General features: G+C 51.5%; 1 protein-coding gene across 6 annotated transcripts in view; it reads left to right on the top strand.

Annotated features, from left to right (window-relative positions):
- Positions 1-16529: 16529 nt before the first annotated feature.
- NSMF (NMDA receptor synaptonuclear signaling and neuronal migration factor) overlaps positions 16530-25886 on the top strand; it is a 47390-nt gene continuing 38033 nt past the window's right edge. For all 6 annotated transcript variants that reach the window (XM_017835307.1, XM_017835304.1, XM_017835305.1 and 3 more), the window contains exons 1-2: positions 16530-16781; positions 25320-25381. In XM_017835307.1, coding sequence (XP_017690796.1) covers positions 16669-16781; positions 25320-25381 — 175 coding nt within the window. In that variant the 5' untranslated portion in view covers positions 16530-16668. The remainder of the gene's footprint in view (positions 16782-25319; positions 25382-25886) is intronic.

Below are 25886 nucleotides of genomic sequence, written 5' to 3'. Positions count from 1 at the left end.
TCAGTGCAAGGAACAAACTTACTGAGTGACTTGATCAGCGCAGCCACACGAGCTGTGGAGCTCCCAGAGAAGTTCCAGTGGGGTTTGGGATGAAGAACAAACATGTGGCAGCTGGAAGCACCTGTCCAAAACCCCCAGGAAGCCCTGCCTGGGCAGGGGGAGAGCTTTGATCTCATGGAGTGGGGCTCTGGCTCGTGCCCAGCTGTTGGTGACAGCTCCTGCTGCTCCTTCTCACATTTCTGACTCTGTGTGGGGTCGTGTCTGTGCAGCCCCTCCAGGCTCTGCTCTGGCTCTGGGGGCCCCTGCAATGCTCCTTCCCTGGCAGACGTCATTCCCCTGTGTGTCATTCCAAAATTAATCCCCTCTCATTTGATGGTGCTCCCTGACCTCCCCCAGGAGTGACTTTCCCCGAGTGCCACCCCAGGGCTGTGTTTGAGCTGTCAGGAGGTGGAGGTTTGGCTGTGGGTTTCATTTATTGGCGCTGTAGGAGCTGGTAGGAAAACCAGCAAACAAGGAATATACAGGAAATATTCTCCCCTCCCTCCAGGGCTCCGCGTGCCCACACCGGCACCCACTGGTGCCCACAATCCCGAGGGCCCTTCCAACACAGGTCCCAGGGCACAAGGTTTCACTGTGGGACCAGGGCAGGAGGCACTGAGGTTGGGAAGGTGTTGTTTGTTTGATGAATGGATTTCGGGATGTGGCTTTTGCTGGCACTGACTCCCATAAATATCCCTTCTTGGCTGATGGCTGTTTCCATTCCCAGTGGGACTGGTGGGGTTTGTGTCCACGCTCCTTGTCCATGTCCCTTCCTCAGGTCACAGAGGGTCTGACCCCCTTTATCCCAGTGGCCTTAATTTGGGCTTTGGTATAAACAGTGCTGAAAGGAGCTGGCAGAGCATCCACACTTGCACCTGCATCCCACTCTTGGGAGCTGCTTTGGGAAACAGGGATAGAGCCCAACTGCCTGGGGACACTGGGAGTGAAAGCTGGGAATGCTGGTGTGTCCAGCTTCCTGCAGCCTGGGGACATCCATGCTGGGCTAGTCAGCACTGCCAGATCCCCTCCCTTACTGATATCAAGGGTTTTGGGGAAACTGTGGCACCAGCAAAAAAAAAAAAAAAAAGAAGGCAATAAAAGCATTTGCCTGTTGTTTTTAAAAAATAATAAGTAAAAGCAAAACCAAAGCTGTATTAACTCGTCCATCCTGGCTTTAGAAGACATCATAATACATCTAAATAAGTATGGGCCAGGGTTGTTCCTGGAGGTCCCTTGCCGGAGGCAGGAGCAGCCTGAGCAGTGTTCTGAGTGCTGGGAAGGCACCTGTGCCCTGCACAAACGTGGCATTTTCAGGGGCAGAGCCACCATCACCACTCACCAGCACCAGCAGGGACGGCTTTTAATTAAATCTCACACCATCAAGGGTTGTGGACAGGAGCGCATTTCCCATCAGGAAGCAGCTCCAGGGAGTCCAGCCCTGGAAATGCAGAGGTTTATCCAGAGGATCCATCGTGGCCTCCAGACAGACTGTGCTGAGCCCAAGCCCTCCTGGGGGGCACAGACACCCCTGGCACTGGCAGGAGTTGGTACTGGTGAGGTACAAATACCAAGGATGCTGCTGGAAGCACTTCTTTTTGGGAATTTGCCCCTGGCAGTGGATGTGTGGGGGAGGGAGGTGCAGCAGCGCTGCCGTCCTGGCGGGGCCGGGCTCAGCTCTGCAGCACTCACGAGGTGGGTAATCTGGGATCAGAGAGAACACCAAATGTGCATTAATTTTAAATGTACCGTAAACGACACGTTTTTCCCTTGAAGAAGGCACATTAGATGTGATGCACAGCCCCAGGGGAATGTGTGAGTGCGGCTGGTGCAGCTCGAGCAGCCCTGACCTGCCTGTGCACCCCGGGCAGGGTGGAGAGCCCGGAGCTGTGCCTGCGCTTGAGCACGTGGCTGCTCCACGGGCCACTGTGCCACAAACGCCCTGCTTGCCCTTGGCATTGACTGCCAGGGTGCTCTGCACCCCGCTGGACCCAGGCAGGCACAGGAGGTGCTTTGCGGCACTGGCTGTGCCTGTGGCTGCGTTTGCACCCAGAGCGAGGTTTTCACTCCACGTGCCTGTCCAGCTCTGCGTGGGCTGAGCTGTGAAACCCGCTTTCCTCACAGTGACTGAGGGCTGCCTCAAGGCAGAAGCACCCAGGGGAAGGTTTCAGTTGGTCACTGCCATTGCCAGGAGGGCTGTTTCTGCATTTGGAATGAGAATTTGCCCAGGCTGTGCTGGCTGTTGGCTCGTGCGTGGTTGGACACGTGTGTCAGCTCTGCTGTCCTTGGATTCATCATCCTCAGTCCTGTCTTGGTGCTTTCCCCTCTCCCAGAGGTGTGAGTCTGCTCCCCCCACATGTGACCAGGCTGTTGCTGTCTCTCTCCCCAGTTAGAGGGATCTCAGAAGTGGCTGGTGGGTGACTTCTCTCCCCCACTGCAGAGCTGAGTGATGCCAACCCAGAACCTCCCTTAAACTACTGCCCCACGGCTCAGCCCTGGCACTAAGTCACCTGGTGGCTGTAAACTCCCTCCACTTGCTTCCTTGCTGGAAATAGAAAGCTTTTAACGAAGCAAAGTTCTGAAAAGCTTCTAGAGCGGGGTTGGCAAAGCGATGAGCCCCAGGGAACTCAGGGGTAATGAGGCAGGAAAGAGCTGGTGAGGAGGAGGTTGTGGCAGCCTCATGGATCAGTGCCCAGGACACAGCCAGGAGAGCCAGCACGGGGCTGCACAACCCAGGCAGCCACAGCCACCTTCAAGGCCCATGCTGGGACATTCCTTGGTGCTGAAGGGGCTTTTGGTTCCTTAAAGCAGAGGAGAGAGCTGAGCCTTGCAGGGGTTGTTCGGGTGAGTGTGTCTCTTTCTGGAGCTCTTTTGCAAGTGATGAACCTTCCCATGCACTCCAAGTGTCAGGAAAGAGGTTTTCCAAGTGTCAAAGAGCTGCCACATTCATGGAGGGGTGTCTGTGCTGCAGCTGTTCCTCGGTGTGGAACGGGCAGTGGGAGGAGAGCACTTCTCGTGTCCCTTGCACTGAAACTGGGGCAGCAAGTGGGAATTTTAAAGGGCTGGCAGAGGATGGATGATCTAAAATAGTACCTGGCTGTGTGGCTGGTGACACCCTGCCAGCCCCATCCCTCGAGCAGTGGGATTGCACAGCTCTGGGGAGCCAAATCTCCCATGGAGCCCTCAGCGTGGTGGCTGCAGGGGGAGGCTCTGCAGAGGTCAGGACAGATCCATCAGTGGCTGAGGGATGCCAGGGCTGAGCCCAGTCCCTGATGGAGCTGTGAGCAGGGTGGATGTGTGTAGGCATGGACCACACATCACAGCAGCTCCTCTCCCCATGGCTTGAAGTGTCCAAGGCCAGGTTGGATGGGACTTGGAGCAACCTGGGATAGTGGAAGGTGTCCCTGCCCGTGGCAATGTGATGAGCTTTAAAGTCCCTCCCAACACAGTCTATGACTGTATGATCCCCAGTCAAGCTGGGGACTCCAGAAGGCCCCAGCTGGGCTGGCTACACAGTCTGGCCCGCTGGGAAGCTGAGTGGTTGAAGGTAACTCCTTTGGGGACCCAAATCCAGGCTGTGTCTCTGCCCGTCTGGGAGCTGCTGATTTTACAGGAGGCAAGAGAAAAGTGGAAATGCAGAGCCCAGCCAAAAGGCTGTTGAGTCCCTGCAGAGCAGCACCCACCTGGGGGCCCTGCACATGTCCCTACTGCAGACAGCCCTGGCTCCCACAGGATCCTCCTCCTCCTCCCCAAAATCTGCCCCTGGGTGGGCTGTGTGGATCCCCAGGGAGGCAAAGAACCACGTGCTGGGGACATGGTGCCCCGGGGGAGCTGTTCCAGGGCCATCAGCATATTCCCCAGCACGTGGCTGAGCAGGGACCCAGCGGGGCTAGTGCTTTGCCTTCCCAAAGTAGGTCACGCCGTGAACTCGAGCAACATCGTGGGCACAGCTAAAAATACCAACAGAGCCGAGCGTTCCCCGGCAGCTGTGAAGGGCCGTGGCCTCCCCAGGTCGGACCGTGGCCATCAGATGCCTCAAACCCTGTCCAGGAGGGTCACCAGGGCCCTTGGGCTGCTGGGGCTGGTGAGGTTTAGGAGCAGGTGATGGAAAAGCCCCTCCTGTGATTGCAGGTCCGGAATCCACCCATGAAAATGTGTCTCTGCTGGTGGTGTATAAATCACTGTGAGGTGACTCCCTGCTCCTCACACAGACCCTCCCGTGAGCCTTGGATGTCTCATCCCCAGCCTCCTCACCTGCCTCCTCAGAAAACCCCCTCAGCTTCCCTTCACTGCATGTTAACAATTACCAGCAGAAAATACTGTGGGGGGAGGAGTGTGCCCCCAGCCTGATGCAAGAGCTCAGCAAAGCAATCTTTTTTCTGTTGGGAAAGTGAAGGATTTTTGCCTTTTTTTTTTTTTTTTTTGCTTTTATTTGTTTTGTTTCATTTTTATTTGTTTTATTTTGCTTTTATTTTAGTGTTGTGCTTTTGGAGGGCACCAAGAGGATGGGGATGAGAGGTCTGGAGTGTGCTGTGGTTGCAGTAGGCAGTAGGTTGCAAGCTGGAGCCCATCCCCAGCCCCATGACTTGCACCCTGTAGGGTACCTGCAGCTCAAGGACTTTGTCCATCTCCCCTTTGGGGACTTTCTGTCTCCTTTGACACTTCAGCCATCCCCTGAAGCCACCTCTGGCCACCTCTGGTGTCCTTTGCCCATCACTCCTTGTCCTGCAGGACTGTCCCACTTTCCTCATTCTCTGCCTCCAGCCTCTGCACCCAGGGCCAGCTCTACAGTGCTGGAATGCTGCAAAAGCAGCTGCCTCTGACTTACTTTCCCCTAATTATGTCTACATTTTTTTGCATCCCATTCTTTATGGATGAAACCTTTCCTCCCATCTCTTTTGGATGAAACCTTTCCTCCCATCCCTTTTGGATGAAACTTCTCCTCCGTTGCTGTTTGAAAGCTGGCCTATTTTAACACTGCCAAGTAAAAATGGGTTTGTGCACAGAAAAGATCCCAGTTGCTCTGTAGAACTTCTCTGTCATAATTATTCACTGCCAGCCCTTGTGCTTCCAGCAGCTGTATAATTTATCAGCTGTGTTTTGTGCTTATTTCTCAATCAATGATGAAAACATTGATTAGTGTCAGGCTGGGACCGACTCTGGCAGAATCCCTCTAAATCATCTCTGTTCACTGACGAGTCCTTGTTTTGGAGCTGGGTTTGCAGCCCTCCATCCATTTAATGTGGGCTTTATTGGGATTGTATAGCTCTAAATTTGTAATTAGGGTGTCACAGGATATTAAGTCAAACACGTTGCCAAAAGCTAAGCAAATAATGGCTACATGGTAACCTTTATCTACAAACTCCCAATTTTCTCAAAGGATGAACAGAGGCTCATTTGACAAGACGTTTTCCATTACACCACATTGACGGGTGTATTTTTAATCCTTGAATTCTATATTAATTGAATCCTCTGTGCCCTCTCCATTTTTCTGTCTCAGCGTGTCATGCTGGACCGACCAGCTGTTAACCAGGGCACCCGCTCTGCCCGCCGAGCACCACGTCAGCATCCTGCCAAGCCTGGCATCTCCCCAAATTCAGCTTCTCAGCAGCGAGGGAAGGCAGCTCAGCTCGGCTTGGCTTGGCTTGGCTTGGCTTGGCACGCTGCTCGAGGGCCCTCAGGTGCACATCACATGGGTCTGCTGGTTTAGAAACCCCGCAGATGTCACCCAAGATGCTCTCGTTTTTATTAGACCGCAGACATTTCAGCATCCTCATGTCTTACAGTCCCATCCTTTCCAAGCGCAGAAGAAAGCCCCTGAGGGCCTTGTCACTAGCAAAGTACCTCCTCATCCAGGAATGCTTTGGCCTCTCCATGCTTGGAGATTTACAAAATTCCCTGAGCAAGGCAGTGCCACTTGGACATCAGTCCTGCTCCAGGCAGGAGTTTGGAACAGATACACTTGAGTTTGCTCCTGACTAAAATTCTTTTATGCTTCTCTAAGTCTGTGAAATGAGTCTGCAACATCATTAATGTTTCTTTTGTTTCTAATATAGTTAGTGAACAACTTTTTACTGGTTGTGGCTTTGCCAGACATGGATTTTCCACTGGCTGTTTACCCTCCTCTATCAATATCTCTCCTCCATAGATTGTTGTGGTGATTGCTGCATATTGATCAGTATCTATTCCTTTCTTCTTCTTCATATATAGTGTCATTTTGCTTCCAATGCCTGTTTTCAGGATGACCAACTTTCAGGATGGGCTTTCAGCCAAAGTTTCTTGACTCTGCAATATCACCTTTTCTGCCCTGTTGCAAACTTGACTCTAAGAATTGCTGATTTCCCACTTTGCAGAGGCTTTTTTCCCTTCAACCCTCGTAACTGTCACCACCTCCACGAGGTTTGTGAAGCTGCTGGTTCCACGAGTGATGAAGAGCCCAACTCAGTCAGGAGCAGCTGTGCTGAGCCCATCCCCTCTGACCTGGTGCCCAGGGGAGGTTCTGCTTCTCACACCTGATGAAGCATCTGCACTGCTGTCCCCACTCCAGAGCATTGCTGCTCTCCCTCCAGGCTGTTCCACTGCTTCACTCTCCTTTACAGTTTTTCTTTAGGTCTAACCTGAATTTCCCCCAGTATAACCCCATTGCTCCTTGCCCTGTCCTGCCTTCGGCCTTTTACATGACTGGAGTGTGTTTCTGTGCCTTCCCCCAGATCCTTAATTTCCTGGGCTGAATTGGTCCCATTTTCAGTCTTTGTCCACAGGCTTCACTTTCACACCATCCCAGTGCTCCACCTGAGCCCTCTCCAGCCCAAATTCCCCCTGCAGCATCAGAGGCAGAGCCAGTCCAGGCCTTCTGGCTGGTGTGGTCCCTGCCCTGTGCTGCACATCCCTGTGCTGTGTCACCTCTGTGACATTCACCTGTTCTGCGCCAGCACAACGCTTGTGACTCTGGTTCAGCAACAATCCAGGTCCTTTCCTGCAGAACAGCAACAGGTTCAGCTGCTGCCCATCCCAAGCCCATGCCAATCCCACTCAGCACTGGTCTGACTTCACCATGAACCTCAGGGGGCTGCTCTCCTTCCTCACTGCAGGACAGCTTGGAAGTGGGGCAGGGACAGGATGGATAACCTCCATGCACACCGTGGCCACTCCTCTCCTGTGCCTTGGGCTATTTTAGTTGCAATTGTGGAGTTTGCTATCCTTGCCAACAGGGTCAAAGCAAGAGGCTCTTTGCTGCCTGTGCCTTTGTGTGATGCTCCAGCTGAAGCAGATGGCACCTATTTTGCTACCCCCTCACCATGGCCAGGAGCTCTGATGGCCCTGAATTGTGTGCATCCCTCCTCATCCTCCAGCTGAGCTTTCTGAGTCATCCTCCCCTGATGTTCCTCCCTGTTCTCTCGCTGCTCCTTGGCCTCTCTCTGTGCAGGATCAGTCCCCATGTCCTCACACAGCCTCTTGATGGGCAGAAGCCTTGGAGGGAGCTGATCCTGCTGTGCCCTGGGCTCCAAGGAGAGTGGCTGCTGCATTTCCAGCTCTCCCTGAGCCCTTTTTCCAAAAGTTACAGCAAATGCACAAGAAAACTGGAAATTCCTTCATTTCTGCACCCAGCACCTTTAAGGTTGGACATGGAGCAGGGTAGGGTTGGAGCAGAGTTTGGGGAGTGAGGTGTTTCTAGGGACACAGTCACACAAACTTTCCTGTAGTCACAACATTTTTTCCTCCATCTGACACATTCACTTCAAACTTCAGCTCTTCTTCTGCTGCGTGGTGCCAATGTCAGGACAAAGTCAGGCTGATATTTTGCCAAACAATGAAATACTGAGGTGTGGATGGAGCAAAAACTGAGTAATCACTGAATCACTGAGCAATCAATTACCATTTGATCTGTTCCTGGAGCTCTTTCCGGAATCCTGACCTTGAGGAACCTCCCTTGGAAGGGCCAAATCCTGCACCTCCCCAGCTGCTGAATGGACCCTGAGGGTGCTGGGATCCCTGGGAGTAAAGCATGTCTCTGGTAGGTACAGAAGCAGTTTCCCTTCCCCAGGAGGGTGGTGCAGTACCCACACATCGCCCTGGGAGGGGGTCACCATCCACCAAGTGTCTCAGTGTGGCCCAGTGAAGCTGCTCTGTGGAGGCACCAGCCCTGCTTCCAGCAAAGACCTCCAGACAGCCTTCACACCACAGCTCCCACTATTCTGTGGAGAAGTTAAGGAGACTTTTTCCTATATAACATACCCACACTGTTGTTTCCTTTGTTATATCGATTGGTTTTATTTATTGTAGTTTATTCTGAGGGACTGGCTCGTGTCAATTTGATGCCACTGATGTAGCCAATAGGAATGAAATGATGTTACTACCCTGCTCAAATTCTCCTTCCTGCCACTGCCTTTTGTTTCTCTCCACCTGCTCTATCATTTTAAGAAAAAAAAGAGGTATATAATATTATGCTGCTCTTGAAATGTTCAGCTCCCCGGCTCAGAAACACAGTATTTCACCCAGACACTTCCTCTCCTGGGCAGAGTGAGTTCCCTCACAGGGATTTAGGAGAATGCTTTTGAAGTGATCCCACCCAAGGGATGGACACTGACCACAGCAACTGTCTGTGCTGAGGCCGTTTCCTTTCTTTGTTCAATAGTCTGCCCAAGAAAGGGGTGGAATCACCATCCCTGGAGGGATTTGAAAGCTGTGTGGCACCTGGGGACATGGGTTAGCCTTGGCAGTGCTGGGGGAATGGCTGGACTTGATGACCTTAGAGGCCTTTTCCAACCTAATTGATCCTGTGATCTTGATATGTCACAATACAAGCCCCCAGTCCTGACTAGGCTTCCATTTGCAATCCAGATCTAATAAATAACAGGCATGGCTGAGAGGTGAGACACCTCTGTGGTGAGGTGTGTCACCTGGCTGTTCTAGTGCCAGAGAGACCTGGATAGAGCAGCCGTGCTGGGAAGGCAGCTCAAGATTTCAGCCAGCAGAGTAATAGCTAATTGAGTGTATTTCAATCATGAGATGCACAGAAGGAAAGCAAACTCCACAGAGTAGAAGAAAATTGCATCTTAGAGTAATCTGAATGTGGGTAGATAATTAGGCCTATATTTCATGGGAACATTTGCTGGGCAACATAATGAAAAGGCCAGCAACATAATTTTCTTTAAGTAGTATGATGCCTCCCACTGGGGTCGTGCCGTGCCAGTGCTGGTGCTGCAGTGCAGGGAGCAGGAAAGGGGCTGTGGCACGATGGGGTGAAGCTGAAGCCCATCCTTCCCATCTTTAATGTCTGCTCTGAGAAAGCTGCTGAGGCTCCTGCACTGCTCTCAGCAAGAAGGTGGTAAAATAAACCCTGCAGCCTCACCACCTTCCCACCTCTCAGAGTGGCAGGAACAGCAAAGTCTGCTCAGGTTGTGCTTGAAGAGCCAGATAGACCCAGGCCAAGCCAGTGGGAAGCCAGGCTGCTGCCACTGACCCAGCTTGGAAGAGCTCCTGCTCTGAGTCACTGCTGAGCCAGTTTGAGAGGTCAGTGGGGGCTGAGAAAACACCTCTCTGTGTCTGGGATTTGGGGGACACACAGCCTGGTGTCTGGGCCCAGGAAAACAACTCTCTGTGTGTGGGATTTGGGGGACACACAGCCTGGTGTCTGGGCCCAGGAAAACACCTCTCTGTGTCTGGGATTTGGGGGACACACAGCCTGGTGTCTGTGCCCAGGAAAGCCCCTCGTGCCCAGCCCAGAGCAGGGAGCAGGAGCGTGTTGTGCCCCCTGAGCCAGCTGGTGCTGGGCTCTGCCCTGAGCAGTGGCAGTGTGGGCTCCTGCTCCCATCCCAGGAGAGTGTACCAGCCCTCAGATCCCCCCAGACTATGACTCTGTGTGGGAAGTAAGGCTCCAAAGCCTTTTTCAGTGTTTTTTCCAAAATTTGGGATACAATGCTCTGGTTTTCCATGTCCTCCACCCACAGCTAAGCACAGAGCCTCCCTTCCAAATCCCCTACTTGGAGCAGGGCTGCCCTGGCTTGCCCTGCCAGGACCCTGCTGTCTTGTGCAGGAGCAGACAGATAACGTAAACTAGTATTCAACCTCCTCATAATGCTGGCAAAATCAGAAGCTTTGGGAAAATGTAGTGACTTAGAAGGATGGAGGAGAGGGTTTAATCTTTGAGCACGGGTAACCCTGTGATCAGGGTCTCAGGGGTCTCAATTCCCTTCCCCCCAGTGCTGCCCTCATTAGCACACGTGGCTGGGACATGTCACGTAGCAGAAGGCAAGGCTGAGAGGCTGAACCCGGCCCTGGCAATCACTGATTAGGTCTTTCCCTAAAAATAGCTGAGGGTGAGCTGGCCAGCATTGGGTCCGAGTGCTCCATATCCCAGCTGGTTCAGAACTGTTCACCCAGTGACTGGGACTACCTTTGGGACTGCGACTGAGCAAGCTCCTCTTTTCTGATGTCAAACGCTTGGCTGTGTAAGAACAGCTCTGTTCAAATGAATTTGCTCAAAGCAAAACCATAATTCTTGGCTAAGTCCAACTTGTTAGCTATTGATATTGCTTCAGTGATGTATAGCCTAATTTTAATTATGCCAGTGTTGGGAAAGTTATTTTCTTACAGTGCTTCATTAGGGTGAAGTTTCTAATCGATAAATTGAACAGCAACCTCTTGAAGTGACCAAACTGGCCGAGCAGGAAGGTGATACTTGAGTGACCTTCTGGTACTCAGGAGACCTTGAGCTCACCAGTGCAGTTGGCCATAACCATTGTCCTCAAACTCTTTCCAGTGTTGTGCAGACAAACAACAGCTGCTCCAGATCTCCCAGTGCCATGGTTTTATCACCATCTCTCGGGGCTGCTGGGGCTTGTCAGATGAGCTCAACTAGGACAACATCTTTATGGACCATGGGCACATTAGTTTGTCTTCTCTTTGCAGTCTGGTGCCTCTAAACACTTGGGCCACTTGTTTTGTGCAGAGAAACAGGAGCAGAGGGCAGGGGGCTAAAAACATCCCTGTCTGAGCCAGGCCCTTCCCTACCACTTCTGCTGTCTCAGCACATCATGTGCCTGGGGAGGCACCTTGGCTTGAGCTGTGGTGATGCTCAGCCCTGGGAAATGTCCCTGAGGAGGGGGTCTCACCCCTCCCTCGGCACTGCTACCCCTGGTATTCTGCCCTTCCCAGGAACTGAGTAACTCCCTGTGTTCTCTGCAGGGACCACAAACAACCCTGGTCTCAATCTGGACCACAGGAACTGCAGCCATCTCACCTGGCCCATTAAACACCCTGCTTTATCCTGGTTCTATGCTCACCACACTGAGTCCCTTCCCTTCTCCCAGGTTTGTATTCCCACCAAAGCCAGGGACCAGCATGAGGCACAACTGCAGCTGGGATGGGGGGATGATATTCAGCTGAACCTGGAAGAAAAAGAGGCCATTTCTGAGGATAAGGATCAGTGCAGAGCCCAGTGCTTGTGGAGTTAGGATTGTTTTTCTCCTGTGTGTCTATCTTTGCATTTATTTCCTCTGGATGTCCTGAGCCATTTTATTACTTAGTAATTCACTCTCATGAGGTCCTTGTATAACTCTTCACGGTACCTCATGTATTTGTGACCCTGAATGCCTTAACATCAGCAGCAAGCTTCGTCAGCCCGTTTTCAATTCTTTTTCAAGATTATTTCTGAATATGCTGAAGTGAGCAGACCCCCCTCAGGTCCCTGTGGGCTCCATTCCAGTCCTCCCTCCACTCAGGAGCTGCCTGTTGAGAGCTGCTCTTTGAGAATCCTTTCACCGGGTATTTATCTATTTCCAGCCTTTTCTGTTTATCCCCTGGTTTAGCTGCATTCCTGCAAGAAACTCGCGTGACAGACCCTTTTGAAATCCAGGCAGACAATACCACATGCTTATCAACCCCTCTCAGGGCTGTAATGGATTTATGAAGCATTCCTTTATTCCAGGAAAACCAACCTTTTTTTCTTCCCAGTATTTCAGATGTATCCAACTCTGCACTGATGGGATTCTTTATTACAATTTCAGTTTGCCCAGGAGGGACCTCAGATTTCAGGGCCTGTCTTAACCTCAAACCCTTTCCATTTGTCACCTTGAAGCTCTCAGACACCGAGGCTGTTACACACAGTGATTACATGCTACAATTAAGTAATTAAACTGTTTCACCTCTGAGTTCTCACTGAGCACTTGGGTGAAGCATCTCAGCCTGGTGAATTTGCACTCTTTAGTTTGGCTATTTATTCCTCAACTTCTTCTGCTGACACTTGACCATGTGCCAGGTCCAATGCCACATCCATATAAAGATAACTTTTGGCACAGGAACGTCTCCAAGCTTTTCCTCACTGACTACAGATACAAAATATTCATTGTTTTTCTGTTCTGACCTTATCTCCTACGAATGCTTCTCTTGCACCATGGCCAGCTTCTGACTCTCCAGCCTCTCCAGCTTGACGTGTTCAAAGAAGTATTTATTATTGTTTGCCTCTCCCTTTTGCAGGTTGCTGCTGTGACTGGTTTTGGCTTGCCTTATTTCTCCTTTTTTTGCATTTAAATTGTCAGGATACGCATTTTTTGCCGGTTTAGACAAAAATGACTCTTCTAAACATAAAAAGACTGGTTCCCTAAAGTCTGAGAATCACAACCTGATCTAAGACCCAGTCTTAACCAGGTCTAAAGCTCTAGGTTTCCCACTAGACAGGGATGTGCTATTTGGTTTGACACCAGATTTTCAAGCGTGATACATTCATATGGACAACACCAAGCACTGGCTGGGATGGATTTTGCCTGGCTTGGCCCTCAGGGCATTGCACCTTCAGCGGCGGAAGGAGGGAACATTCCTTGGAGCAGCTGTGATTATTCTGGGAGCTATTTTGGGGTGAGCCCCCCCGGGATGACATGAGCTCAGCAGGCAGAGCCCCACAAGTGGAGGGACTGTGATGTTCCCTGCCTATGTGCATATGTCTGGAAGGCCTGTTGCCATGGAGAAGTGATGGGAACTGTCTGCCTGGCTCGCCTGACTTTTTTCCTAGCACGAAGCAAAGGCATCTCTCCAGCTGTAATGAGCTGGGGCCCTGCTGCCTCCTCTGTGCCACACTGGGGTAAACAAGACCCCCAAACACCACAAAAGGCAGGGAGGAAACTCTAAATGAAGGCAGGGAAGGAGCAGAGAGCAAGAGTGGAAGCTGCAGGGAGATGGGCCAATGCTCATGGAGTGATGGAGCAGGGGGCACACAGACCAACATAGGAAATTCCCATCAGATGTATGGGAATCTTTCCCTGTGAGAGTGGGGCAGCCTTGGGACATAGACCAGAGCATTGGTGGCATCTCCATCCTTGGAGGTCTTCAAAACCCATCAGGCTGAGCCCTGAGCAGCCAATGTGCCTTTGAAATGAGCCCTGCTCTGGGCTGGACCCTCCCCAGCCTCAAAGAGGGAGACTTTGGTGGGGAATGGGCAAGGGAAGGTTGGAGAGAGGCTCCAAGAGGCACAAGTGTGGCAGAGAGCAGTTTGAAAACAGGATGAAGATGGAGGCATCCCTGCTTTTCAGTTTTGGGAACTGGCAGTGCTGGGCACAGCTTTGTGGAGACTGTAACTGCTTGCACGGCTCAAGTTCTCCACAGCTTTTCTTTAAGTTGTTCCCTCAAAACAGATGGATTTTCTCTCGTTTTCTGTTGTAGGAACTCTTTGTTGACATGACTGTGCGACAAAAACTGGGGCGGGGGATAGTCATGAGGAGAAGTTTAATGGGAGTCATTCTCTGTGGGAAGGGATCCAATGCTGGGTTTTGTTTTGTACCTGGAAAATGTCACTGTGAGCAACTTTGGGGTGTTTCCAGGTAGATCTGGTGGGGATTGTGTCAGAGATAGAGCAGATCTCTCTGTTAGTTTGGAGGGGGTGTATGTATTTTTAAGGAATAGCATTTGCCTCAACTGGTAAATTATTTAAACATAGAAATAAAGAACATTTCCCACCTTCTAGTTAAACATCTTTTCCCCCATCTTTTGACCGTGTGTTCACCCCCAGATCTCTGTCTCTGTGCTTCTATGACATGAAGCAAGGCTGGGCATCAGATCAGATGAACGTGCATCAGCTCTACCACCCTTGACTCCAACACACAGAAACGAGGTGCACCTGCCCAAAAGTCTGTTCACCATGATGGATGGAGATGACAATGTTTAAAGAAGTCCCACCACTCAGTTCAGTGCTGGGTGACAGCAGAGCTGTGTTCATCCTCTCCTTTGGGCAGCTGCTCTAAGCTGAAAACCAGGGAGATGTCTTTATTTTGCACATAGGGCACTTTTTCTGCTCCCTCCTTGGGTCTCAGCAAAGACACAGATCCAGAATTTTGTTTTTCAGAGTGAATTCCTCGGTCTGTGATAAAATTCCGCCTGATGATGTGTTTATAACCTGCTCCTTGTGTCCACACGCGCACGGGGAGTTGGGTACCTGATCCATTCTTTTTCTGCTCTCTATACAATTTACTTTATTTGTCAATGTGTAGATTAATAGACTAAATAGTTAGACTTAATTTGTCCAAATCTTCTTATGTTTTCTTGCAAATTTGACTTTGGAGTCTATGGAGAAAGAGGATTGAAGCTTTTCCCAGCCTTTTGGTCTCTCCAGGACAGTGAAACATGAGCTTATGATACAACTTTTCCTCAGGTAGCATAAGATGAGGTGTGTCCCTCACTCCCTCCTTCAGCTGCCTCTTTTCACAAAGCCTGTAGGAACTTTAATTATCTATAAAACTTCTACTCCTCTGTCAAATATTCTTGAATGAGCTGGCTCTGAATTCCTGGGATTCATGCACCTTGCAGAGTCAGGAGGACTGTCCAAGTGCTTTTGCTGAACATATTGTATGAATAATATTTAAGAATTTGCTGGCCCTACTCACTCAGGTGCCCTGAAAGCAGATTTATAAAATACTTTCCCAAGGAAAAATACTTTTCTGAACCTTCCTAGGGATCAAAACCTACACCCATGGAATTGATCTGAGGGCTGGAACCCCTCTGCTGTAAAGAAAGGGTGAAGGCGTTGGGATTGTTCAGGCAGAGAAGAGATGGCTCTGGGGAGACCTTCTTGCAGCCTTTCAATATATGAAGGGGCTTACAAGAAAGATGGTGGGAGACTTTTAACCAGAGCCTGTAGTGACAGGACAAGGGGAAAAGAAAGAGATTTAGATTGTGCAATAGGAACTTTTTTTGTAAGATGAAGGTGGTGAGACCCTGGCACATGTTGCCCAGAGAAGTTGTGGTTGCCCCATCCCTGGAATTGCTCAAGGCCAGGTTGGATGGGGCTTGGAGGAACCTGGTCTGGTGGAACGTGGACTAAATGATCTTTGAAAGTTCCTTCCAACCCAGGCAGTTCTGTGATGGTCTGAACTGAAAACCCTCTGAGGCTTGGCTGACTGAGCAGTTGATCAGCTCCTTGTGTTGGGTTTGTTTTCAAACATTCCATGACCTCAAAGCAGGTGTTTCTTCTGTCAGGTGACACTGGGGACAAGGAGGTATCTTGATGCCCAGCTCTGCCTCACGGCTCTGCTGCCTCCAGTCACCTCTGGGAACTGCTGTGCTGCCCGTGAGCCTGCTCTGGGATGGTGGTGGTGAGTGGTGACATGCTCAGGGGACAACACTCATTCTCCAGTGGTGGAGAATGGGTGTTTGTGTCAGTCCTTCAGAGCTGTCATGCCCAAAACCCAACGGCCCAACCTTCGTGAGCAATGCGACGCCCCTGCACCCACCCCTGCCCTGCCACCCACACAGCGCCCAGCTGTGGAAAGTAAACCATGTGTAAAACCTTCCACCCGATCTGTCAAAGGCAGGCTGCAGTTTTATGTCAAAACGACTGATTTTTTTTTGCAGGTTGCACATCTGTTTCCTGACAGGAGCTTGGAGGGAGCATCTCCCAGGCCTCCCCTCGCAGCCGTGTCTGCCGGCTGATGGCTGGATGTTCACCTCAGGTAGAATCGTGGAATCAGAGAGTATCCCGAGCTGGAAGGGACCCACAAGGATCATCCAGTCCAACTCACAGGACACCCCAACAATCCCACCCTGTCCCTCAGAGCCTTGTCCAAACCGTCCTGGAGCTCTGGCAGCCTTGGTGCTGTGCCCACTGCCCTGTGGAGCCTGGTCAGTGCCAACCACCCTCTGGGGGAAGAACCTTTTCCTGAGATCCAACCTGACCCAGCCGTTCCCTGGGTCCTGTCCCTGCTCACAGGGCGCAGAGATCGGAGCTGCCCCTCATGAGGAAGGTGCAGCCCCCTGATGTCCCCCCTCAGCGTCCGTCCCCCATCTGCGGGCTCGCACCGAGGAGCGCGGGGCACAGCCGCGCACCGCGGGGGCCTCCGGGCCGGGGGTCTCTCCCTCAGGCGGGGCCGACGCCCCCTCCCCATGATGTCAGGGCACGGAGGAGGCGCCGCCGGCCAAATATAGCGGCGCTTCCTGGGCGGTGGGGCGGGCTCGTCCCTCCTCTCCTCCTTCCCTCCCTCCGTGCCTCCTCCCCTGCCTCCTGCCGCAGTCAATGGGGCGGCAGCGGCCGCGGCGGAGCGCAGGGCCGGCGGGGCCGGCGGGGCGGGGGGCGGCATGGCGGGGCGCTGAGGCGGCGCGGCGGCGGCGAGGGGCGCGCCCCGGCATGGGCAGCCGCGGGGCCCGGCGATGAGCGCTCCCCCGGCCGCTCCCGCTCCCCCCCGCGCGAATATGGGCACAGCCGTGTCCAAAAGGAAGACGCTGAGGAACGAGGCCATGTCGTCCGTGGCGGCCAAAGTGAGGTGGGTGCCCTCGGGGGGGTCCCCGCGGTGCCGGGACCCCGCGCGCCCCCGGCCGCCCCGGGGGCTCTGCGGGGCTGGGGGGACTCGAGAGCCTCAGGGCGAGCCAAGGCACCGGCTGCGGGCACGACCGGGGTTTTGTCCCCCAGGGCCATCGCGGGGTTGGGGAATGGCAGCCCTGCCGGTGGGTCCCCCTCGCTGGCTGCCCCGAGCCCCCCAGAACCCGCCGCGCTCCGGCGGTGACTCCGCTCCCGCTGCACCCGCGCTCCCTCAGCCTCGGGAGAGGTGACTTCTCTCAGAGGTGTCCCCGCCACCGGCCCGGCGGCAGCGCCCGCAGGTTTTATTTGCTGGGTTGGCAGGGAGCGTGGGTTTGTTAGGGATGTGTCTTTCTGATCTCCGGGAATCGGGAGCGTGGTCACTTCGCTCGGTGGGTTCTCCTCGGCTGAAATGCCGTCTGCGTGTCCGAGGGCAAAGTCAGCAGCTTCCTTTTCACTTTGAATGGGAAAACTGTCGTGTGAAAATCTGCACCCACCTCGTCTGCCCTCTCCGGCAGCGTCCCAAGCCACTGCATGGACCAGTTAAAGGATTTGGGTTCTGTATTGTGCCTGTTCTGCTTTTATATTGCTTGTCCTGTGTAGCGTTTCGCTCGCCGACTAGTCCCACTGTTTTTCAGTATCAAACATCCTAGAAAATATATTTGCTGCTTGAATTTATTGGGGTTTAACAAGCTGTCAGGGATGAGGTTTGCTACAGTGCCCAGGTAGGTGGAGAGGACCCTTCTCCCACGCTGCAGTGCGAGTATCACAGAAATCATCCGGCGACTATTTGGGGGCATTGGCGCAGCTTTTTAGCTGCTCCTACAGCACAGCTGTGCCAAGGGGTAGGTCTGTCGCTGTCGCTGCTACATCTAGACCAGCTCCTTGCTGCTGGGAAAAAAATGGGGAGAAATAAACTTTTCGGCTGCATTATGTAACACCTTCCTTGTGTCAGACAGAAATTGCATTAGAATAACCTGGAGTCATGTGTAGGACACGATCCGTGTTGCTGAGAGATCTCAGTCACCTCTCCGTGTAACTCAGCATTATGGCATCTCTGCTGTGCCGGGAGGAAAGAGAAGTCTGATGGCTTGAAGGGAAGAAGATTCAGAGCTGTCTGTATATTGCCATCTGTTTGAGTTGTAAAGAAATCCATCCTTCAAAGTCTGGAGTGTCTCTTAGAGAAAGCTCCCCGGGCAGAGCCTGCAACTTTTCCCCGTGTTTTGGTGCACTCTGCCCATAAACCAGTAATGGAAACGTGGGTGCTTTCAGTGGCATCCAGAGATTTGGAAGTGGGATTCTTTTTGGTGATGTCAGCCAGGTGGATGTGCAGAAATGACATGTGAAGCACCATAACTGCTGTGATGGGGTTCTGGGATTGGGATTTAGACAGTCACACAAACAACATATTCGGTAATTGGTAAGATTTCAAGTGGTTGTGTGGGTGTTTGGGAGCGACTAATGTGTTTTGAACATAATGACTTGTTAGCCTACACCAAGGTGGGCAGATGCTACTCGGGTAGTATCAATTGTGTGGAGACTGGGAGGTGCCTCTGGGGTTCTGGTTTGCTACATACCTGCTATAACTACTGACAAGCTGCAGGTACAGTTATGTGGGAGTTCTGAGGAGTCTCTTGCTGGTGTGAATTGAGGTGGCTTGACTAAGAAAGTTAGCTGGACTTGGGCTGGGGAACATAAAGTCCTTGAGGAGTGTCTGGTCACGTAGACCATGGCACAGGACAGATGTTTTTATGTGTCTCCCTGTTGGTGCCCTGTGCTAGAAATGCCTAATCCAAAAAGCCTTAGAGGAGGGCAGAGAACTTGCTGAGGGGCTCCCTGCAGTGCCTCTTTGCATGGAGAAGGTGCTGTCCACGTGCCTCCATCCTGCCCCTCCATGCACAGCTCAGCCCCTGCCTCCTGTGGGCTCTGCCACCCTTAGAACGTTCACTGTGGTGATGACCCACCTGCTGAAAGGTTTCCTCCAGGCTTCCCAGAGCACATCACACACAGCCCCTCTGCTCTGCCCTGGATCCTCCTCCATGTATCCCATGTGTCCTTAACTACAGCAAGGACTCTGCAGGACACTGGATAAGGCTACAGACACTGTTCTGTCCATCCCACGAGGGCTGGGGACTTGGGTCACCTGTATGGTAGCACTGCTGCAATGATTAGGTGCCCTGTGGGTATAGGCAGCTGTAGAATCCTGCTCCTGTGCTGCAGAAAGAGATACCCTGGGATTGTTTCTCTGTATCTCCTGAGCTCTGCCCCGTTCATATTTCTCACAACTTTTTCTTTGGAGAGAAAAATCATCTCCTGAATTTCGCTGCAAGTCCAAGGGCCACTGATGTATATTTATTATGAATGGATGGAGTCTGTGTGCACACTTCACTCTCACTGAGCAAGGGGCATGGGTTGTTTGCTGGCATCAATAATGAGATCTGAGCAGAAGGTGCGGGCTCCCTAGATTCTTAAATTAAAACCTCTGCAGAGCAACTCAGGGGAGTCTCCTGTCCCAGGAGAATTAATTAAGCTCCACACAGTTTGTTGTGTGCTAGGTCTTTTAAACAACTTCTTACAAACTAACGACAGTGTTGCTCTGTGCCAGCGTTGTGGGGAACATCCCCAGTGCTGCTGGCTTGGCTCTCTATAGTCTCTATAGTCTCTATAGTGCTCTCCCGAGGGAGTTGCAGTGACCTGCGCCGATTCCGTGCACACACCCAGGCAGTGGCTGTGCTTGGAGCTGCTGCTCTGATCTCATCTGAAGTGCTGGGCTGTGAGATCTCCCTGTCAGACTGTTTCCTCCCTGTGAGTGCATTTATTGCCCTGTGTGCAGCTCCTGGGAGTGCTGAAGGCAGGGATGACGCAGTTGTCCTTGAGCCGTGACCTTGGTGCTGCCCCTCCGCTGACAGTGCCGGGGCTGCTGCGCCTTGGGCTCCTGCACGTTCCCCTCAGGGCCAGGGGGTGTCTGACCCATGCTTCCCCAGCACACTTCCAAGGGTGCACATCAACCCTTAGAAATGGGTTCTCTTTGCCCTTGCTGCCTTGGCACTTACAGAAAAACACTGGCACCCCAAATGGGGCAGTAAAGGAAGTCTTTCCCTACAGCTCTGCTTTGTATTGTGCTGTTCTTTGGGAGAGCGTGACAGCGCGAGCAAACAGACATGAGGCTCTTGCTGGGTGTTCCAGAACCATCTCTCCTCGCTGTAGTTAGCACAGGAAATATTTGAGTTGAGAGCGTGGTTCATCTTTGCCCAGTTTCAGGACTTTGCCATCTAGTCCAAGATACCCCAAAAAGAGGTAAGGATTTGGTCTCCCTCTCTACCGATTGGAGAGAGCTGGAGAATGGCTTTGAACACGGCATTCGTTGCTGTAAAAGGGTAAGTTTTGCACTGACAAAATGCAGAGGTACTTGAACATGTTCCTTATCCCAGGTTTCTTGCTGTGTGAGAGATTTTTGGTTTAGACTGAGGGGTTCTTCTTGGAGTCTAGATTCTTTTTTCTGCCTGTGAATGTTCTGGTGAGTGGTATGAACTCTCTCATGCTTTGATTGCCTTTTTCTTTCAACTTCTTCTTGCTTTTCCTCTCTCCTCCTGTCCAAACTTCATGACTAAATTACTCCAAGACTGTGGGGTCTTTGACTTTTCGATCCATTGCTGATGTCCCATTTCCCTTTCTTGAGAGTGAGAATTTTAAAATTAAATTTTTCCAGCTCCCCTCTCTTTACAAAGATATTTCAGAAAACTAATTTTTGTCAGGGTATTGTTACTATTAGGCTTAAATAACGTAGGTGTCAACAGTCTTTAATGACTGAACTGTTAACTGGGGATATGCTGGAGGTGTTCCCTTCTCTGCCTGGTGACAAGAGCAGGATTGCTGCTGTAGGAGGACGTAGGTCCTGATGATGCAGGAGGTCTCTTGTCTCCTGTTTGCCTGAGATGCAGCACTGTCAGGTGCTGTCACAACAGATTCCTGCTGCAACTGCTCTGGGCATTATTTCTGAAGGAGCACAAGAAGGTGGTGGGTGTTCTTTATTTTTTCCATGTAATACTTCTGAACAGTCCAGGTTTTGCTTAGCTTGCTGCTGTGCTCTCAGTGGAGTTATCTGAGGTCTTTCCTGTCTCTCTGAGCGTTTCAATCCACATTTCTTCGCTCAGTTCAGTGTCAGTTTGGTGGATTGCATAAATTTACGTGCACCAGTTTCTCATAGCTGCTAGTGTGCGTCAAGGCCCCTTTTATCCTGCTGATGTGATTATTTCAGAGACATGAAGGCTATTCTATGCTTATCACATTGTAATTGAGATCTTTGTTATTTGATGGCTTCGCTCCTTCTAGCAAATCTCTGTCTAGACTGTCTGCGCTTCTCCGCAGTTCTGGTCCAGACCTGAGTCCAGCTCTGACATCTGATGCACAGTGAGTACTGAAAAATGCCCCCCAAAGGGCAGCTGCCTTTGCTGCCTGTGTTGTGCTGCCCCATCCCGCCCTCCTCACTCCTGAAGCCGTTCTGCTGGAATGCTGGAGGAGAGGCTGGTGGTTTCTGGAGCCGTGGCAGGCTGGTCTGTGCTGCTTACACTGGGCAGCACAGCGTGCTAGAGCTGAGGTCCCTGGTCGATGTCCTTCTGTTAAATCAAGCTGTGCTGACTGTGTAACATGCAGGGCTGATCTGCCACTAAAATGATAACCTCTCTCCAGATGAGTCAGAGCTAAACTTGTCGTGTCATCAGCTGATCACCTCTCAGTACTACCTGCTCATTTGTGTGCAGCTTTGGCAGTGTCACACACTCAGGGTTATAGCTCACCAACCTGTGCAGCTCTAAGGCACCTTGTACCTCATCTCATTGATGTGAAAAAAGTTTTCTTTTTCATCCCTTGCCAGTTAAATTATCCCAAAGTGTCTCTGCTCAGAGCCCAGTTGAAGAGTTTTGTGTGATGGTGTCATGAGGCTTGAACTCCATGGCTGATGATAGTGGAGGCAAAGCTGAGCTGAGAGAAAAGTCTGATTGTGTAACTTATGGCAATAGAGAGTGTAGATTAAACGGATAGAAAAGAATGGGATGACTGGAGCAGCTACCATCTGTTTGAATTTTGCTCTGGCTTTATTTTGATAAAGCCAGTGGGTAGCCAAGGAGAGGGGGAAACGGCATGGTAACAATATGGGCAGGTGCTGGTAAACTGGGGTGGCTGTGAGCACAGGGAGGGCAGAGAAGGAACACAAAAGGCTTGGCAAGGGGAAAACAGGCATAAGGAGCCATCAGCATGGCCATCAGAGTCCCCTTGGCAAAGGGCACGTGCAGACATCAGTGGGAGATCAGCTGAGGCACAGCCAAGGAGGAGCCGATGGCACTTGGAAAGCAGGGATGTAGAAGGGAACCACTGAGATAACAGGCAAAATAATTAGCCTGAAGTTTGCAGTGTAATTGGCTGGAAACCCCCCGTTGCACATTGTGCTGTGCAGGCGTCACTGCTGTCTTTGCTGTCACGAGAGAGCTGTGACCGTGTGACCAAGTTTGTTTGCTCTTGGCTTGGCCTGTGGGGTCTCAGAGCTGTGGGGGTGGTAAGGCAGGGACAGAACTGCAGGTTCAGCCTGGGCAGGGCAGCAGGGCTTTGGAGCAGCCCTGTGCTCCTCCACTGTGCTTCTGTCCTGCACGAGAGGTCTGAGTATTGCCTGTTCCCTGGGAGCTCTGGCACTTGGGATTGCACCCTCCTACCTTGTGTGCTTGGGGAAACAGGACAGTGAGGTTAGAGACACTGCAGCACCTCTCTGCTTGGGCTCCTGCACTGAGTGATGTTATTTTCACCATGGCAAGCATGGAAAGCATTTCACCATGGAGGGTGGCATCACTTCTCTCTGGCTCTGTGTTAGCCAGTTTTCAGTCTGGATCTTAGGAAGTGTTTGGTACTAGTTTTTTAAGCCTGCGTTGGTTCAGGTTTTCAGAGCGACAAATCAGCTTCAGGCATTGGCAGAGAGATGAATGGAGAGAATGATAGATGATCTTGGAGCTCTTGGAGCTTTTGAACTAGTTACAGACTACATTTTATCATCATATTTCACCATGTTTTGTGTGAATCACCGTGTTCTCTCACTGATAAATTATTACCTGAGAACTTGCTCGTTGTTGTTTTATCTACACGGAATAACTGCTGATGCAAAAGAAGCTTCAGAGTCTTTCCCCAGGGTGTAAGTGCTCCATTTGTGAATGGTGTTGGTGATGCCCTGCAAGGACAGACATTTCCTTGGGAAGCCTTGGAGTCCCAGAAGTCTCGGTGGAAGGGATCTTGGGGGTCTCGAGCCCAGGATTCTGCTCAAAGCTGGGCTGTTGCTGATGCTGTGCAAGATCAGCCGGGGCTTTGGCTGAGCTTTAACCACCTCTGACATGGAGTGCAGGAGTAGCTCAGGAATGCTCCTGCAGCTGCATATCCTGATGTTAGAATCACAGAATCATTTGGGTTGGAAACGACCTCTAAGATCGACGAGGTCAATCTGAGATCCAACCGCGAACCAAACACTGCCACATCCACCACTAACCCATGTCCCCAGGTGCCACATCTGCATGTCTTTTAAATCCCTCCAGGGATGGTGGCTCAGCCACTGCCCCAAAGTAGCCACATTCCAGCTCTCAGCTCTGCATTTGTGTGTTGTCCTGGGCCCAAGTCCTGCTTTTTGCCCGGACAGAAAGGTTGGTGCAAGGAACATCCACGCGGTGCTTTTCCTCCTGGATGGGTGAACCATGATGGTCGTCCCTTTGTTGTTTGCAGTGGGGATTGTGGGCTGATTGTACAGCTCCCCATGTGACAGAGCCTCTGTGTGACCATCTCTAGGTGTGCTTAGGCACTGATGAAGACAGTTTGGGCAACTGCCACCCCAAGTGAGTGTCTAAAGGTACAGCCTGGGACTAGGCAGGTGAGGATATGGAAACAAGGAAAAGCTCAGTGCTGGATGTTAGTCTGTAAAGATGCAGAAGCTTAAACCTTGCTTCTTGCACAGCTCCAGCTGTGCTGCTCCAAAGCATTTTGCATTTGGCTGTGCTGAAATTTAGTCCCAGGGAGATTAAATTACTCTTTCTTCATCGTTGGTATCGATCCCGTGTTGCCGGCTGAGGATGACAAATGGACTTCCCACTCCTTCCAGCCCGAGTCGTGCTGGGAGGTGCGTTGTAGCTTTGTTAATTTTTTCCCCTTTGGGAGGAGGTGCATAAAAGCAGTGGCTACACAAGTTGGGGTTTGCTGCTGCATCGGGTAGCAAAGCAGAAGGTTGTTTTGGAGGTCAAGGCCATTTTCCGCTTAGATATTTAGTGTCCCTTAGGAGATTTATGCAGCAGCTTGAATTGGAGAGGGATGTTGAGGTTGAGCACGTCTGAAGGAGGAGGACAGTGGATGTGATGCCTTAATATGGACAATCTTCCCTGTTGCAGCAAGTCTTGACTCCTTCCCAAGAGATGCTGGTGTGCTGGTGGGCTCTGGGTCTGCTGGCTTGGCTTGGCTTGGCTGGCCCAGGAGGTGGGTGGCTGTTTCACCTCCCTCTTTGTGAGGCCCGTGGGCAACTCAGTCTGATTGTGAGGCTGCAGACCTTGGAGAGATTGTTCTGCAAACCTAGGGAAAATGGATGGCTGGGGAAAAGCTGGCATTAGTATTGGCTCTCTTGAGTCACAGGTCTGTTGGGTACAGGAGAACAGGCACTGCAGCAGGACTGTACAAAAGCCCTGGCAGTTGGAATCTGGAGATTACTGTATTCCAGGGAATGCGTGCCTTGACCAAGGATTCCTTTCCTGTGCAGGTTGCAAGCAGAGAGCTTTTCCCTGGTTGGAATATTCATAGGTTTGCTCTCTTATGTAGGCCTTGATGTGTTATAAAGGTTGAGCTCCCCCTGCTTCGTTGGTTCTTAATATATTCCAGTAAAATCTCGGTCATCCACGGGACCTCAATCCATCAGAGAACCAGGAACTGCTTTTTGGGGTAGTTGTGGGTGTCTCTCAAATAAGCTTCTCCAGTAATCCAATCACTGACATAGTTGGTGCTCGAGAACTTGGGGTGAAGGTGGTTAAAACGAGCATTAGCATTCATGTCTAAGCTGTTACAGCTCACGGGTGGGAGCACTCAGGACCTGAGTAGGAGGTTGGAGAGGTGGTTGGCACCAGGGTGGAGATACCACCTCCTCTGAGCTGCCAGGAGGGGGTTGAAGACAGTGAGCCAGTTCCTGTGTGCATCAGAGAAACGAGGCCAAATTTATTGCAGGTGCATTTCAATTTTAGTTTTCAGTTTTAAGAGAGAAGGTAAAGACTGATGTAGTCCTGGACTTCCAGTCCAGCTCTGTTTTCCCTCTTTGGCCAGGGGAACACTGTGTAACCAGGAAGCCCTCAGTGCTATGGCAGCATGTTTGCACTGGTGTCACCTGGGGCTGAGGGATGACAGCTGCAGGAACACAGCAGTCCATTGCTATTGAACTGTGCCTTCTTTCCTTGGCCTTTAACCACTGCCCATCTCTGTTTCTCTCCTTTGCTGTGACACACAGAGCGGCGAGGGCTTTCGGAGAATATCTTTCACAAAACCATCCCGAAGGCAGAAACGGCTCAGGTAAGAGAACTGATGTGCCTTGTTTGTGTCCACGTGTGTGCATGCACCTATTGCTTGATAGCCCTAAATTGAAAGTGCATTTATTTGTCATGAAGGGTTGGTGGGAGATCTTGGCAGGAGAAAAGGCGGTTTGGTGACTCAGTGCTGGGTGGGCTGGAGGGACAAGTTCACTTTCAGTGTGGTAAATGCACCCCTGGAGCTGATGTCCCTGGGAGAAGCTTCAGCAGGGAAGTGACAGCACTGCACGAGGCTTCTGCACTGCTTTGTCACTCCTGGGTCTTGCTTTCACTGGGGACTAAAATAAGGTGAGTTTTAGTGTGTTCACTGGTGTGCTTAGTGTATGTGCAGCAATCTGTCCTTGATGGCAAAGGTAACAGCTGGATTTATTCCCAGGGTTTGCTTCCACAAGGGGTTAAACTGAGATTTGCCTAGTTGAGGGCATCAGCATGTGCCAGTTAATGTGTCAGTATTTTAGATGCAAGGTATTGTCCCCATCAGCTTCTGA

The sequence above is a fragment of the Lepidothrix coronata genome, unplaced genomic scaffold, assembly GCF_001604755.1.
Source record: "Lepidothrix coronata isolate B3197 unplaced genomic scaffold, Lepidothrix_coronata-1.0 Scaffold254, whole genome shotgun sequence".
Taxonomy (NCBI): domain Eukaryota; kingdom Metazoa; phylum Chordata; class Aves; order Passeriformes; family Pipridae; genus Lepidothrix; species Lepidothrix coronata.
This window is presented reverse-complemented; position numbering and strand designations above follow the sequence as displayed.